At 44.7% G+C, this 16,583-nt stretch overlaps 1 protein-coding gene across 3 annotated transcripts in view; it reads left to right on the top strand.

Annotated features, from left to right (window-relative positions):
* The window catches only part of LOC128697763 (uncharacterized), a 197,957-nt gene that overhangs the window by 5,228 nt on the left and 176,146 nt on the right, over positions 1-16,583 (top strand). For 2 of the 3 annotated variants that reach the window (XM_053789661.2, XM_070099664.1), the window contains exon 1: positions 8,171-8,409. The exons of the other annotated variant lie outside the window; for it this stretch is intronic. In XM_053789661.2, coding sequence (XP_053645636.2) covers positions 8,361-8,409 — 49 coding nt within the window. In that variant the 5' untranslated portion in view covers positions 8,171-8,360. Of the gene's footprint in view, positions 1-8,170; positions 8,410-16,583 lie in introns of those variants that run through there. 3 annotated transcript variants of the gene reach the window in all.

Below are 16,583 nucleotides of genomic sequence, written 5' to 3'. Positions count from 1 at the left end.
GAATGTTATGAGAATGTTATGAGAATGTTTAGTGTGACTTAGAAATCTGAAGTTAATTCTCACTTTCTCTCTCTGCCCGAAATGTCCCAGCATGATAGTGGCTTTCTTCGTACGTAACAAATCAAAATTGAAATTACATTTTGTAACCTTTGCAAAGAAATAAATTCTTTATTCTTTTATTCTTTATTTATCCATTTCATAAGCTTAGCCCGTTCTATCATCAGCCTCTTAATCCGCTAGGACACAAACTTTTGCATGGCCGTCTTTGATAATCAGCAGGTTATCGCAATCTTTATTTGATCTCGAAAAAGTTTGACAGTACCTGGCGTTACAACATTTTAGCCCAAGCCCATTCCTTAGATCTTGGTTTAATGTTTATTATGCACCCCATATCCATCCTGTGGGCGGTAGTCGAAAGATTACAGAGGTACATAATTGGTCCAGGGACTGGACTCCAAAGTTTTGATAGCTGAGCAAGTTACAGAGGTAATGAACTCACAATTACAAAGGTAATGAACTCACAATTTACAAAGGTAATGAACTCACATTTACAAAGGTAATGAACTCACAATTTACAAAGGCAATGAACTCACAATTACAAAAGTAATGAACTCACAATTTACAAAGGTAATGAACTCACAATTACAAAGGTAATGAACTCACAATTTACAAAGGTAATGAACTCCAGGTAGGACTGGTCACAATCAAGACAAGTTACAAAGGTATTTACAGATTACAGAGGTACACAATGGGTCCAGGGACTGGGCCCCCAAAGTTTTGACAGCTGAACTAGGTACAAGGGTAATGAACTCACAAGTTACAAAGGTAATGACTCCTGTAAGAATGGTTACTTACGTTTATACATGGCTACAATCATGAGCAAATTATAGAATAATGAGCAATTCACACTTCCACACCCGGTCACAACTGTAATGAGTTATTGGTGCAAATATTGATTATTGAGTCACACACACACATACACATACACATACACTCACACACTCACACACTCACACACTCACACACTCACACACTCACACACACACACACTCACACACACACACACACACACACACACACACACACACACACACACACACACACACACACAATCATACACACACACGCACAGGAGCTAGGCAATTTATCACTTAGAAATTTCTTACTGGAGAGGGGCTTCTGTGTGCGGATAAATTGTAGCTTTTCTCCCCTGACTTTTTTCGGATTGAAGGCATACCTCAAGACTGTGTTCTAGCACTGCCCTTTTCCTGCATGCCATAGATGATCTTTCCCCAGTTCTTCCGCTGTTAAATCGTTTCTTTATATCGATGACTTTGCTATAGCTTGTGCTGGTGCTGTCACCTAGTACATTGCAGTCACTTGTTTGCACAGAACTGCTTAATGCCTCAAATGATGTAGTGGAAGTTTTAGCAGTAAAGATCGAGAACCAAAACCTAGTCATTATGGTAGTCTACAAGCCTCCGGATGCAACATCCCACCAATTCCAGGAACAGCTGTTAAAAATTGACCACTGTCTGGAAAATCTGCCAGCTTCTGCACCCAACATCTTGCTCCTGGGGGATTTCAACTTAAGGCACCTAAAATGGAGGAATATAGCAAATAATATTGTTGCAGAAATAACACCAGGAGGCAGCTCTGATGAAAACTCACACTCACACGAGCTTTTAAATCTCTGCACAAAATTCAATTTAAACCAGCAAATAATAGAGCCTACTAGACTGGAGAATACACTAGACCTCATCTTCACTAACAATGATGATCTGAAACGAAATGTCACCATATCAAAAACAATATACTCAGATCACAACATAATTGAAGTTTAGACATGTATGCCCGGAGCCCCAGACCGACATAATGAGATAAGTCACGAGGGAGCATTCACCAAATTCAACTTCAATAACAAAAACATAAAGTGGGACCAAGTAAACCAAGTCCTAACCGATATAAGCTGGGAAGATATACTAAGCAACACAGACCCCAACTTATGCCTAGAACAGATTAACTTGGTGGCACTCGATGTATGCACAAGGCTTATTCCTCTAAGAAAAAGGAGGAGTAGATGTAAAATAGAAAGAGACAGGCGCTCCCTTTACAGGCGACGGAAAAGAATAACAGAGCGGCTAAAAGAGGTCAATATATCTGAAATGCGTAGGGAGACACTGGTCAGAGAAATAGCAAGCATCGAACTTAAGCTAAAGGAATCTTATAGGAGTCAGGAATCGCGGGAAGAACTGAAAGCCATAAATGAAATCGAAAGAAACCCAAAGTATTTCTTCTATGCCAAATCAAAGTCGAGAACAACGTCCAGTATTGGGCCCCTACTTAAACAAGATGGGTCCTACACAGATGACAGCAAGGAAATGAGTGAGCTACTCAAGTCCCAATATGACTCAGTTTTTAGCAAGCCGCTAACCAGACAGAGTCGAAGATCAAAATTATTTTTTTTTATGAGAGCCACAGAATTTGGTTAACACAAGCCTATCTGATGTTATCCTGACGCCAAATGACTTCGAACAGGCGATAAATGACATGCCTATGCACTCTGCCCCAGGGCCAGACTCATGGAACTCCGTGTTCACCAAGAACTGCAAGAAGCCCCTATCACGAGCTTTTACCATCCTATGGAGAGGGAGCATGGACACGGGGGTCGTCCTACAGATACTAAAAACAAAAGACATAGCCCCACTCCACAAAGGGGGAAGTAAAGCAATAGCAAAGAACTACAGACCGATAGCACCAACATCCCATATCATAAAAATCTTTGGTGAGGGGCTCTTGATTTAGGAAATTGGATCTGTGCTCCAGTTCCCCGAATTAAGCCTGAATGCCTTCCACACCCCATCCCCCCAGGCGCTGTATAATCCTCCGGGTTTAGCGCTTCCCCTTGATTATAATAATAATAATTTGAAAGGGTCCTAAGAAGCAAGATCACCACCCATCTAGAAACCCATAAATTACACAACCCAGGGCAACATGGGTTTAGAACAGGTCGCTCCTGTCTGTCTCAACTATTGGATCACTACGACAAAGCCCTAGATGCACTAGAAGACAAAAAGAATGCAGATGTAATATATACAGACTTTGCAAAAGCCTTCGACAAGTGTGACCATGGCGTAATAGCGCACAAAATGCGTGCTAAAGGAATAACAGGAAAAGTCGGTCGATTGATCTATAATTTCCTCACTAACAGAACACAGAGAGTAGTAGTCAACAGAGTAAAGTCCGAGGCAGCTACGGTGTAAAGCTCTGTTCCACAAGGCACAGTACTCGCTCCCATCTTGTTCCTCATCCTCATATCTGACATAGACAAGGATGTCAGCCACAGCACCGTGTCTTCCTTTGCAGATGACACCCGAATCTTCATGACAGTGTCTTCCACTGCAGACACTGCAAGGCTCCAGGCGGACATCAACCAAATCTTTCAGTGGGCTGCAGAAAACAATATGAAGTTCAACGATGAGAAATTTCAATTACTCAGATATGGTAAACACGAGGAAATTAAATCTTCAATAGAGTACAAAACAAATTCTGGCCACAAAATAGAGCGAAACACCAACGTCAAAGACCTGGGAGTGATCATGTCGGAGGATCTCACCTTCAAGGACCATAACATTGTATCAATCGCATCTGCTAGAAAAATGACAGGATGGATAATGAGAACCTTCAAAACTAGGGATGCCAAGCCCATGATGACACTCTTCAGGTCACTTGTTTTATCTAGGCTGGAATATTCCTGCACACTAACAGTACCTTTCAAGGCAGGTGAAATTGCTGACCTAGAAAATGTACAGAGAACCTTCACGGCGCGCATAACAGAGATAAAACACCTAAATTACTGGGAACGCTTGAGGTTCCTGAACCTGTATTCCCTGGAATGCAGGCGGGAGAGATACATGATTATATACACCTGGAAAATCCTAGAGGGACTAGTACCGAACTTGCACACGGAAATCACTCACTACGAAAGCAAACGACTTGGCAGACGATGCAACATCCCCCCAATGAAAAGCAGGGGTGTCACTAGCACGTTAAGAGACCATACAATAAGTGTCAGGGGCCCGAGACTGTTCAACTGCCTCCCATCATACATAAAGGGGATTACCAACAGACCCCTGGCAGTCTTCAAGCTGGCACTGGACAAGCACCTAAAGTCGGTTCCTGACCAGCCGGGCTGTGGCTTGTACGTTGGTTTGCGTGCAGCCAGCAGCAACAGCCTGGTTGATCAGGCTCTGATCCACCAGGAGGCCTGGTCACAGACCGGGCCGCGGGGGCGTTGACCCCCGGAACTCTCTCCAGGTAAACTCCAGGTAGTAGCTATTCAGGACCTCCCGATTTCTCATAGGGGTATTCGTTACTCAAGCTATTTTTCAGTGTTCTGTCACCACTTCCGCAAACGCTGGCTGCAATGTTGATCTGCGTTTGACCACAACAAACTGTTTTAAGTCAAACTTCGTTTAGGTTTCTGACCATCTTCCCACCACTGTCGGATTTGGGAAACAAGGGTTGAAACATTGGGCGGGTTTCCTTACACTGGTTGTCTATGTTCACCCATCAGTAAAAAAAAAATGGGTACCTAGGTGTTAGAACTGGGGTGGGTCGCATCCCGGGACAAAACTGACCTAATTTGCCCGAAATCCTCTGCATAACAAGCGGCTTTCTATATAGTAGTATGTCATTGATGTCAGTTAGACCTGTATACCTTGTACATGTACTTGTACTACTACTAATAATAATTATTATTATTATTATTACTCCTCTGATTTTTTTAACGGGAATTAACCTGTTGCACCAACTTTTATTTCAATTTTACTCTTGCACAACCCTCCCCCCCCACTTCCACTAATCCCAAACTTGGCACACGCCTAACCCTCATTCAGTCCTAAGCCTTTGTATATTGCTACTAGCGTCTTCAAGAAAGCACTGGACAGGCACCTAAAGTCAGTACCTGACCAACCGGGCTGTGGTTCGTATATCAGCTTGCGTGTGGCCAGCAGTAACAGCCTGGTTGATCAGACCCTGATCCACCATGAGGCCTGGTCCCAGACCGGGCCGCGGGGGCGTTGACCCCCAAAACCCTCTCCAGGTAAGCGTTCATCCCTCCCCGCAGCGCTGTATGAACTTTAGGATTTGACACTTAAATTTATAATAAAACTATTTCTGGCTTATCTCTAGTGGTTTGTGGAGTGTCTTTTACCTTAATCAGATAAATGTTGCTCTCGAAAACATCCTTTGTAATTTACGTTTAAATTTTGTGGCTTTTTTGTTACTGGGTGAAAATTAAATATTTTTTAGACAAATAAAAATGGCTTTATATATATATATATATATATATATATATATATATATATATATATATATATATATATATATATATATATATATATATATATATTTATTATCACACTGGCCGATTCCCACCAAGGCAGGGTGGCCCGAAAAAGAAAAACTTTCACCATCATTCACTCCATCACTGTCTTGCCAGAAGGGTGCTTTACACTACAGTTTTTAAACTGCAACATTAACACCCCTCCTTCAGAGTGCAGACACTGTACTTCCCATCTCCAGGACTCAAGTCCGGCCTGCCGGTTTCCCTGAACCCCTTCATAAATGTTACTTTGCTCACACTCCAACAGCACGTCAAGTATTAAAAACCATTTGTCTCCATTCACTCCTATCAAACACGCTCACGCATGCCTGCTGGAAGTCCAAGCCCTTCGCACACAAAACCTCCTTTACCCCCTCCCTCCAACCTTTCCTAGACCGACCCCTACCCCGCCTTCCTTCCACTACAGACTGATACACTCTTGAAGTTATTCTGTTTCGCTCCATTCTCTCCACATGTCCGAACCACCTCAACAACCCTTCCTCAGCCCTCTGGACAACAGTTTTGGTAATCCCGCACCTCCTCCTAACTTCCAAACTACGAATTCTCTGCATTATATTCACACCACACATTGCTCTCAGACATGACATCTCCACTGCCTCCAGCCTTCTCCTCGCTGCAACATTCATCACCCATGCTTCACACCCATATAAGAGCGTTGGTAAAACTATACTTTCATACATTCCCCTCTTTGCCTCCAAGGACAAAGTTCTTTGTCTCCACAGACTCCTAAGTGCACCACTCACCCTTTTCCCCTCATCAATTCTATGATTCACCTCATCTTTCATAGACCCATCCGCTGACACGTCCACACCCAAATATCTGAATACATTCACCTCCTCCATACTCTCTCCCTCCAATCTGATATCCAATCTTTCATCACCTAATCTTTTTGTTATCCTCATAACCTTAATCTTTCCTGTATTCACTTTCAATTTTCTTCTTTTGCACACCCTACCAAATTCATCCACCAATCTCTGCATATATATATATATATATATATATATATATATATATATATATATATATATATATATATATATATATATATATATATATATATATATATATGCAAGGAATTCGCGAGAGCAGGCGAAATATACACAAACACTGATCTCTGGCTGAAGGAGACTCGAACCTTAGGACAAGGTACGCAGTGCTTTACCAATCTACCCACACTGGACAATACCTTGGCGTGTAGCTTGCGCTACACGTTTCATCCAAGGCAGCCAGCTTTCAGGGAGAAGGCTTACAGCTTTTCATCTCATCCCCTGCATGCATCAGCCTCACTAGAGATTTTAACAATGCAAGGAATTCGCGAGAGCAGGCGAAATATACACAAACACTGATCTCTGGCTGAAGGGGACTCGAACCTACGAACCTTAGGACAAGGTACGCAGTGCTTTACCAATCTACCCACACTGGACAATACACGCCATCGTCTCCATTTCAAGCCTCAGACAAGATTTAAATTTACTCATACATTGTCATATACCTAAGATATGACGTAATGAACGACTGTCAACGAGTGAAAAAAAAAGACCAGGTACTCGAGCTAACCATACCACGGGTGGGGTTTGAACCCGCGGTCAGAGAGTCTCATGTTGGCTACTCGAACTAAGGTCTTGCCTGTGGTAGGCCCTTTTCCGTACGATCCAGCCACCAAGGCTTCGATAGAATAATTACCGTCATTGCTGTGAAAAGTTAAACTAGCAGTCACAATCTGCGATGCTATACTGACATGTAGAAGCTCAGTATACATCCCTTTCTAGAATTTATGTTCCAGATATGAATATCGTTTTTTACACAATACAACCAGGAAAGCTTTCACGATCGAAAGTAAGGTATAATGCAGACTCCAAGAATGAGTTCATGACACACTGAGTAAAATAATCATTGTGACATGAATGTGTTACTACGTTAGTGTAGGATTGTTAGGCTGAAAGACTATTAACTGCAAGAGGGTCATTAGGACAGCATATCACCTATACACCTTTAGTCGAGAATATTTTAAACCCCTATATTGGGATTAAGGGACTCTCTTATTGTATAATAAAATATACATTTGTTAATGTGTATACTGTGTCAGTGCTGGGAACCTCCAGTGGACAGATAATGGCTGATCACGTCGCCGCCATCAAGACGCCTCGAGGGTTTATGATATAGGTAACGAAAATGGTGTTTGTTAGCTAAGTAGGTCGTCGAAATTGATAGTTTATCGGGGCATGCATGCCCTTATGTTACTTAACATAGATTGTTTTATATTCTAAAAAATAGAGATAACATTAAAAATTGCATCCATTACATGTGTTTTGAGTTACTCACGAGAACTTAGTTTTGCATTATTTAATAAAACTTGGTACAATATTTTTGTCACTTTTGTGATATAAATCTTTATATTATGGTACTGTTAGTGGATGGATATTTAGACAGTACATCTATGGTGCTGCTCATAGGCGAACATGAAAACACATTTTTATAAACAGGCTAGATCATATGTGAATATTTGGTATAGAATTGTGTAAGACAGGTACAGGCTGGGGTGTTGTTGAAATTCGATCCCACTTGAGCCGCACTCGGCCGGGTTCTGAAGATGTGTACCCAGATAATGCATCCCATTATAGAGGCCAACTCAAGTGATGATCTAATCTGCTTGTGATAATGTTTATGAGAATATTTACCGGCGTCTTGTTTCTAAGTCAGTACCGTCAGGTATATCAGGTATGGACCTTGGTCAGTGGTAGGCTATTTAAAGTCCCACCTTCCTCAAAAAGTGCCACTCCTCTATTGGACAGGCACCTCGTCGTGGTGGAGTTTTGTAATCAATGTTTTATTGTGACAGTGACAATAGTGAGCCAATTATTAGGTAGTGAGACGAGTACATCCACCTGGATATACTTGTTTCATCGCTCTCAGGCATCAATAAGACTCGACCGGTGCAGGAGACAACGCCAGGATGCGGCTGGTGTTGCTCTCTCTCCTGCTGGTCGCCTTCGCCCATGCAGGTCAGTTCTCAAGCTAATACTTGCAACTTGTAAATGCAGTCTAATACCATTCAGTTCTGCACCTCTCAACACTCAGGGCGAACTTTAATACCTCACAACACGCCCAGACTTTCAACCAACGCAATTTGACGCATTTCAGCATCTCTCTATCCATTTCTTGAAAGTCAGCGCATAACACCATCATAATTCCACCTGACACTCTTCAATACGAACACCCGACTTCTCAGTCCACAGTTGCCACTCTCAAATTTTTAAAATGTTAAATACATGCTCAGATTTCTCAGAACACATCTAGACCTAACAGGATATACACCAAGATGTGTACATCTCTCATTACAGTATATTCTTGATAACAGTGCACAGGTGAACTGCAGTTTTAAATGAATTAGTATTAAGCTTTAAGCCTGAAAGACTGAACGTGAAATCTTTTGTGATTAAGTCACGTCTTCAAGCACTTCAGAGACTCACTTACAAAGGTACAATAACTACCTTATAATTTCCATTAAAAATACCTAATTGATGAAATCATAGATTCTTAGTTCTATGTGTGAGCCATCTTAATGCCCCACGAGTAATTGCTCACATAAACACACACTGCACACACACACACACACACACACTATACACACACACACACACACACACACACACACACACACACACACACACACACACACACACACATCTATTCCCCTCCCTCTAACCACCCGCCCCCCCTTCTGTGGAGCAACGGGGGAACCTAGAACCAGGATGAGGACAAGGGGCTCCAAGGACGAATCTGGGAGGGAGGAATGGGAGGTAGAGCTCAAAAAAAGGGAGGAAGACTGGGGAAGGAGACTAGATGAGCTGGAAAGGAAGATGGGAGAGAGGTTAGCAGCAGAATGCAGAAGGTGGAAGCAACAGGCCACAGCAGCAGAAATCAAGATAGAGAGATTAGAAGAGGAGCTGAGACATCTGAAACAGCACAGAGACAAAGATATTACAGAAGTAGCATCGTCAATGGCTACATCAAACACAGACAACAGGTCTGAAGGAAGCATGGAAACTAAACTATGCAGAGGTCCTGTCAAACCCACATGGGGCCAAAACAAAGGCAGGGAGCACACTAGGACAGAATGAGAGGTTGGAAGACATTGAAGGAACTAGGACATGTGCAAGGACCTTACCAGATACCTGTGGGGGCCAGGAACAGGTGAGCAGGAAGGACAAACCAAGAAGCATAGGGGCCATAACTAGGGAAGGGACTGAAAGAAGGAACACTCCACGGGAAGAAACTAAAACACATCAGAGGATGCAATGGGAGTCACAGTGGGAGGTGGAAAGGGAGAGATCTGTGTTTGTCTATGGGCTAGACAAAGCTAAAGGGGAAACTTACGATGAAAGAAAGCAGGAGGAGAAAAAAGCGATTGAAGGTATCATGAAGGTGATAGGCGAGGGGGACATGACCCAGGTGGCAAATTTTCGGAGAATTGGGTGGTTCACAAAGAAAAGGAATCGGCATCTCAAAGTAATTTTCAAGGCATAATCAACCCGAACCATGATCCTGCAGGAGAAAGCACGGCTGAGAGGCAAACAGGAGTTCTGGAGTGTGTACCTCGATCAAGACAGAACACAGGACGAAAGGAAGACGATGAAAGAGAGAGTTCAAAAACGAAAGGAGAAATGGGAGGAAATGAAAAAGGAGAGAAGAATAACCCAGGATCAAATGGAAGGACAAGCACACCCCCCAGAAACACCTGCAGAAGGACTCCAGCCACGACACCCCCAAGGCAACTGAACAATCCAAACCAACCATCACACACCGATCCCTCTGTTTTCACCCCCCACACCACAGTTACAGTATTAGAACAGAAGTTGAAGGTTTGGTACACAAATGCAGATGGATTAACGAATAAACATGAGGAATGGCAAGAAAGAATCAATGAGAAGTCCCCAGACATCATAGCAGTTACAGAAACAAAACTCACGGAGACAATAACAGATGCAATCTTCCCACCAGGATACCAGATCATGAAGAAAGATAGAAGGGGCAGGGGGGGAGGTGGGGTTGCTCTGCTCGTAAAAAACAGATGGAAATTCGAGAAAATGGAAGGCATAGATGAGACGGGAGAAAGAGACTACATAGCAGGTACACTTCAGTCTGGGGAACACAAAGTGGTCATTGCAGTGATGTATAATCCACCACAGAACTGCAGGAGGCCAAGAGAGGAATATGAAGAGAGCAACAGAGCAATGGTGGACACACTTGCTGAGGTGGCAAGAAGAGCTCATTCCAACAGAGCAAAGTTGCTGGTTATGGGGGATTTCAACCACAGGGAGATTGACTGGGAAAACCTGGAGCCACATGGGGGTCCCGAAACATGGAGAGCCAGGATGTTGGACGTGGTGCTGGAAAACCTCATGCACCAACATGTTAAGGACACTACCAGAGTGAGAGGGGAGGATGAACCAGCAAGATTGGACCTTGTGTTCACCCTGGGCAGCTCAGACATTGAGGACATCAAGTATGAGAGTCCCCTAGGAGCTAGCGACCACGTGGTTCTGTGCTTTGAATACATAGTAGAGCTGCAAGTGGAGAGAATAACAGGAGTTGAATGGGAAAAGCCTGACTATAAAAGAGGGGACTACATAGGGTTGAAGAACTTCCTGCGGGAGGTCCAGTGGGACAGAGAACTGGCAGGAAAGCCAGTAAATGAAATGATGGAATATGTAACAACAAAATGCAAGGAGGCAGTGGAAAAGTTTATTCCCAAGGGCAACAGTAACAACGGGAAGACCAGAACGAGCCCCTGGTTTACCCGACGGTGTAAGGAGGCAAAAACAAAGTGCAATAGAGAATGGAAAAAGTACAGAAGGCAGAGAACACACGAAAATAGGGAGATCAGTAGCAGAGCCAGGAATGAGTATGCACAGGTAAGGAGGGAGGCCCAGCGACAGTATGAAAATGACATAGCATCGAGAATCAAGACTGACCTGAAACTGTTGTATAGCCACATCAGGAGGAAGACAACAGTCAAAGACCAGGTGATCAGATTAAGGACAGAAGGTGGAGAACTCACAAGAAATGATCAGGAGGTATGTGAGGAGCTGAACAGGAGATTTAAGGAAGTTTTTACAGTAGAGACAGGAAGGGCTGTGGGAAGACAGCACAGAAGGGAACATCAAGAGGGAATATACCAACAAGTTTTGGATGACATACGAACAACTGAGGAGGAGGTGAAGAAGCCCTTAAGTGACCTTGACACCTCAAAGGCGATGGGACTGGACAACATCTCCCCATGGGTCCTTAGAGAAGGAGCAGAGATGCTGTGCGTGCCTCTAACCACAATCTTCAACACATCCCTTGAAACTGGGCAACTACCTGAGAAATGGAAGACAGCTAATGTAGTCCCCATATTTAAGAAAGGAAACAGAAACGAGGCACTAAACTACAGACCTGTGTCTCTGACATGTATTGTGTGCAAAGTCATGGAGAAGATTATCAGGAGGAAAGTGGTCGAATACCTGGAAAGGAACAAGATTATAAATGAAAACCAGCATGGGTTCATGGAAGGCAAATCCTGTATCACAAACCTCTTGGAGTTTTATGACAAGGTAACAGAAGTAAGACACGAGAGAGAGGGGTGGGTAGATTGCTTTTTCCTAGACTGCAGGAAGGCCTTTGACACAGTTCCCCACAAGAGATTAATGCAGAAGCTGGAGGATCAGGCGCATGTAAAAGGGAGGGCACTGCAATGGATAAGGGAATACCTGACAGGGAGGCAGCAACGAGTCATGGTACGTGAAGAGGTATCACAGTGGGCGCCTGTTACGAGCAGGGTCCCACAGGGGTCAGTTCTAGGACCAGTGCTATTTTTGATATATGTGAACGACATGATGGAAGGAATAGACTCTGAAGTGTCCCTGTTCGCAGATGATGTGAAGTTGATGAGAAGAATTAAATCGGACGAGGATGAGGCAGGACTGCAAAGAGACCTGGACAGGCTGGACATGTGGTCCAGTAACTGGCTTCTCGAATTCAATCCAGCCAAATGCAAAGTCATGGAGATTGGGGAGGGGCAAAGAAGACCGCAGACAGAGTATAGGCTAGGTGGACAAAGAATACAGACCTCACTCAGGGAGAAAGACCTTGGGGTGACCATAACACCGAGCACATCACCGGAGGCACACATCAACCAAATAACTGCTGCAGCATACGGGCGCCTGGCAAACCTGAGAATAGCGTTCCGATACCTTAATAAGGAATCGTTCAAGACACTGTACACTGTGTATGTTAGGCCCATACTGGAGTATGGAGCACCAGTCTGGAACCCACACCTGGTCAAGCACGTCAAGAAGTTAGAGAAAGTACAAAGGTTTGCATCAAGGCTAGTCCCAGAGCTCAAGGGAATGTCGTACGAGGAAAGGTTAAGGGAAATCGGACTGACGACACTGGAGGACAGAAGGGTCAGGGGAGACATGATAACGACATACAAGATACTGCGGGGAATAGACAAGGTGGACAGAGATAGGATGTTCCAGAGAGGGGACACAGGGACAAGGGGTCACAACTGGAAGCTGAAGACTCAGACGAGTCACAGGGACGTTAGGAAGTATTTCTTCAGTCATAGAGTTGTCAGCAAGTGGAATAGCCTAGCAAGTGAAGTAGTGGAGGCAGGAACCATACATAGTTTTAAGAAGAGGTATGACAAAGCTCAGGAAGCAGAGAGAGAGAGAGGACCCAGTAGCGATCAGTGAAGAGGCGGGGCCAGGAGCTGAGTCTCGACCCCTGCAACCACAATTAGGTGAGTACAATTAGGCGAGTACACACACACACTACACACACTACACACACTACACACACTACACACACTACACACACTACACGCACACACACACACACACACACTACACACACACTACACACACACTACACACACACTACACACACACACACACACACACACACACACACACACACACACACACACACACACACACACACACACACACACACACACACACACACACACACTACACACACACTACACACACTACACACACTACACACACACACACACTACACACACACTACACACACACTACACACACACTACACACACCACGCACACACACACACACTACACACACACTACACACACACTACACACACACACTACACACACACACACACACACACACACACACACACACACACACACACTACACACACACACACTACACACACACACACACTACACACACACTACACACACACACACACTACACACACACTACACACACACTACACACACACTACACACACACACTACACACACACACTACACACACACTACACACACACACTACACACACACTACACACACACTACACACACACTACACACACACACACACACACACACTACACACACACTACACACACACTACACACACACACACACACACACACACACACTACACACACCACACACAATACCCACACTACACACACACTACACACACAATACACACACACACACACACACCACACACACACACACACACACCACACACACACACACACACACACACACACACACACACTACACACACTACACACACACTACACACACTACACACACTACACACACTACACACACCACACACACACTACACACACACTACACACACACTACACACACACTACACACACACTACACACACACTACACACACACTACACACACACACACACTACACACACACTACACACACTACACACACTACACACACTACATACACACTACACACACACTACACACACACTACACACACACTACACACACACTACACACACACTACACACACACACACACTACACACACACTACACACACACACACACACACACACACACACACACACACACACACTACACTGTTAGGAAGTATTTCTTCAGTCATAGAGTAGTCATTGTAAGTGAGGTAATGGAGGCAGGAACCATACATAGCTTTAAGATGAGGTATGATAAAGCTCATGGAGCAGGGAGAGAGAGGACCTAGTAGCAGTCAGTGAAGAGGCGGGGCCAGGAGCTGAGTATCGACCCCTGCAACCACAATTAGTTGAGTGTACACTCACACGGGCAGGGCGAGACGTATGGGCAAGTCTCCTTACACTCGTTGCCTCTGTTTACCTAGCAGTAAATGGGTACCTGGGTGTTAGTCGACTGTTGTGGGTCGCATCCTGGGGGATGGTCAATGCTACAATATCTGAGAGACTCGAACTCCCTCAAATGACCTAATTGCTCTCACTCAGCGAGTGAGAACCAGTGAAGTAAACTGAGAAACCTGTAACAATGTAACAAGTAGCGGCAAGTGAAGAGGCGGGGCCAGGAGCTATGAATCGACCCCTGCAACGACAACTAGGCGAGTACACACACACACACACACACACAACTACAAAGGGATCTGGACCGGCTGCAGGTCCAGCAATTGGCTCCTGGAGTTCAACCCCACCAAGTGCAGAGTCATGAAGATTGGGGAAGGGCAAAGAAGACCGCTGACGGAGTACAGTCTAGGTGGCCAGAGACTACAAATCTCACTCAAGGAAAAAGATCTTGGGGTGAGTATAACACCAGGCGCATCTCCTGAGGAGCACATCAACCAAATAACTGCAATCTTGGACTGTCGGTTAGAAATTTGAGAACAATAATGCGAAAAGAACTTCAACTGAACTTCATTGACTGAAGACTGAGGGAGACTGACACCAGTCATTCCATCTGTCATCATTCTGTCATGCAGGAGTAGCCACATGTCTATGGTGCATCCAACAAAATCAGCAGTCTCTTGGATGTCACCACTGCCAGGCTCCGGCTGGGTTACCAATATCTGAGAGGTTAAATCACCACCACCAAATGTTGATCATATTAAATATAAACTTTGTTAAAAGAACAATTGTCACACCTTGCGTCATTGTGTGTTGGAATGCGGAAAATTAAAGAATTCGAAGACTACTCACTCAGAAATGTTGAGTAACGTCAGAGTATTTTACCTACAGTAGTATATTAGGTACCTGTCCAGCTCCCTCTTGAAGACAGGGAGCTGGACAGGTACCTAAAGTCAGTACCTGACCAGCCGGGCTGTGGTTCGTACGTCTGTTTGCCCGCGGCCAGCAGATTGATCAGGCCCTGATCCATGGCGAGGCCTGCTTATGGATGGGCCACTGGGGCGTTGACCCCCGAAACTCCTTCCAGGTATACCAACCATTCTGCAAAAATACCCTGACTTTGCCCACTGTAAATAGCGCATAACCACTTAAACTTTTTTTTTATTACAGGCATACCTTGCTTACCTGGAGTGTACCTGGAGAGGGTTTCGGGGGTGAACGCCCCCGCCGCCCGGTCTCAGACCAGGCCTCATAGTGGATCAGGGTCTGATCAACCAGACTGTTACTGCTGGCCGCAAGCAAGCTGACGTACGAACCACAGCCCGGTTGGCCAGGTACTGACTTTAGGTGCCTGTCCAGTGCCTTCTTGAAGACAGCCAGGGGTCTATTGGTAATCCCCCTTATGTATGCTGGGAGGCATACATAAGGGGCCCAAGACAGTCTTGGGCTCCGGACACTTATTGTGTTGTCTCTGGAGAGAGTTCCGGGGGTCAACGCCCCCGCGGCCCGGTCTGTGACCAGGCCTCTCAGTATACTCGTGGCACCTCTGCTTTTCATCGGGGGAATGTTTCATCTCCTACCGAGTCTTTTGCTTTCATATGGAGTGATTTTCGTGTGCAGGTTTGGTACCAATCCCTCCAGGACTTTCCAAGTGTATATTATCATGTATCTCTCTCGCCTGCGTTCGAGGGAATACAGATCAAGGACCTTCAACCGTTCCCAGTAGTTTAGGTGCCTTATCGCACTTATGTGTGCCATGACAGTTCTTTGTACACTCTCCAGGTCTGCAATGTCACCAGCCTTGAAGGGGGCCGTTAGTGTACAACAGTATTCCAGCCTAGAGAGCACAAGCGATTTGAAGAGAATCATCATGGGCTTGGCGTCCCTAGTTTTGAAGGTTCTCATTATCCATCCTATCATTTTACTAGCGGATGAGGTAGATACATTGTTGTGGTCTTTGAAGGTGAGATCCTCTGATATTATCACTCCCAGGTCCTTCACATTACTTTTCCGCTCTATTGTAGGGTTAA

Source organism: Cherax quadricarinatus, chromosome 68 (genome assembly GCF_038502225.1).
Source record: "Cherax quadricarinatus isolate ZL_2023a chromosome 68, ASM3850222v1, whole genome shotgun sequence".
Taxonomy (NCBI): Eukaryota; Metazoa; Arthropoda; class Malacostraca; order Decapoda; family Parastacidae; genus Cherax; species Cherax quadricarinatus.
The sequence above is the reverse complement of the archived record's forward strand: the minus strand, read 5'-3'. Positions and strand labels throughout refer to the sequence as shown.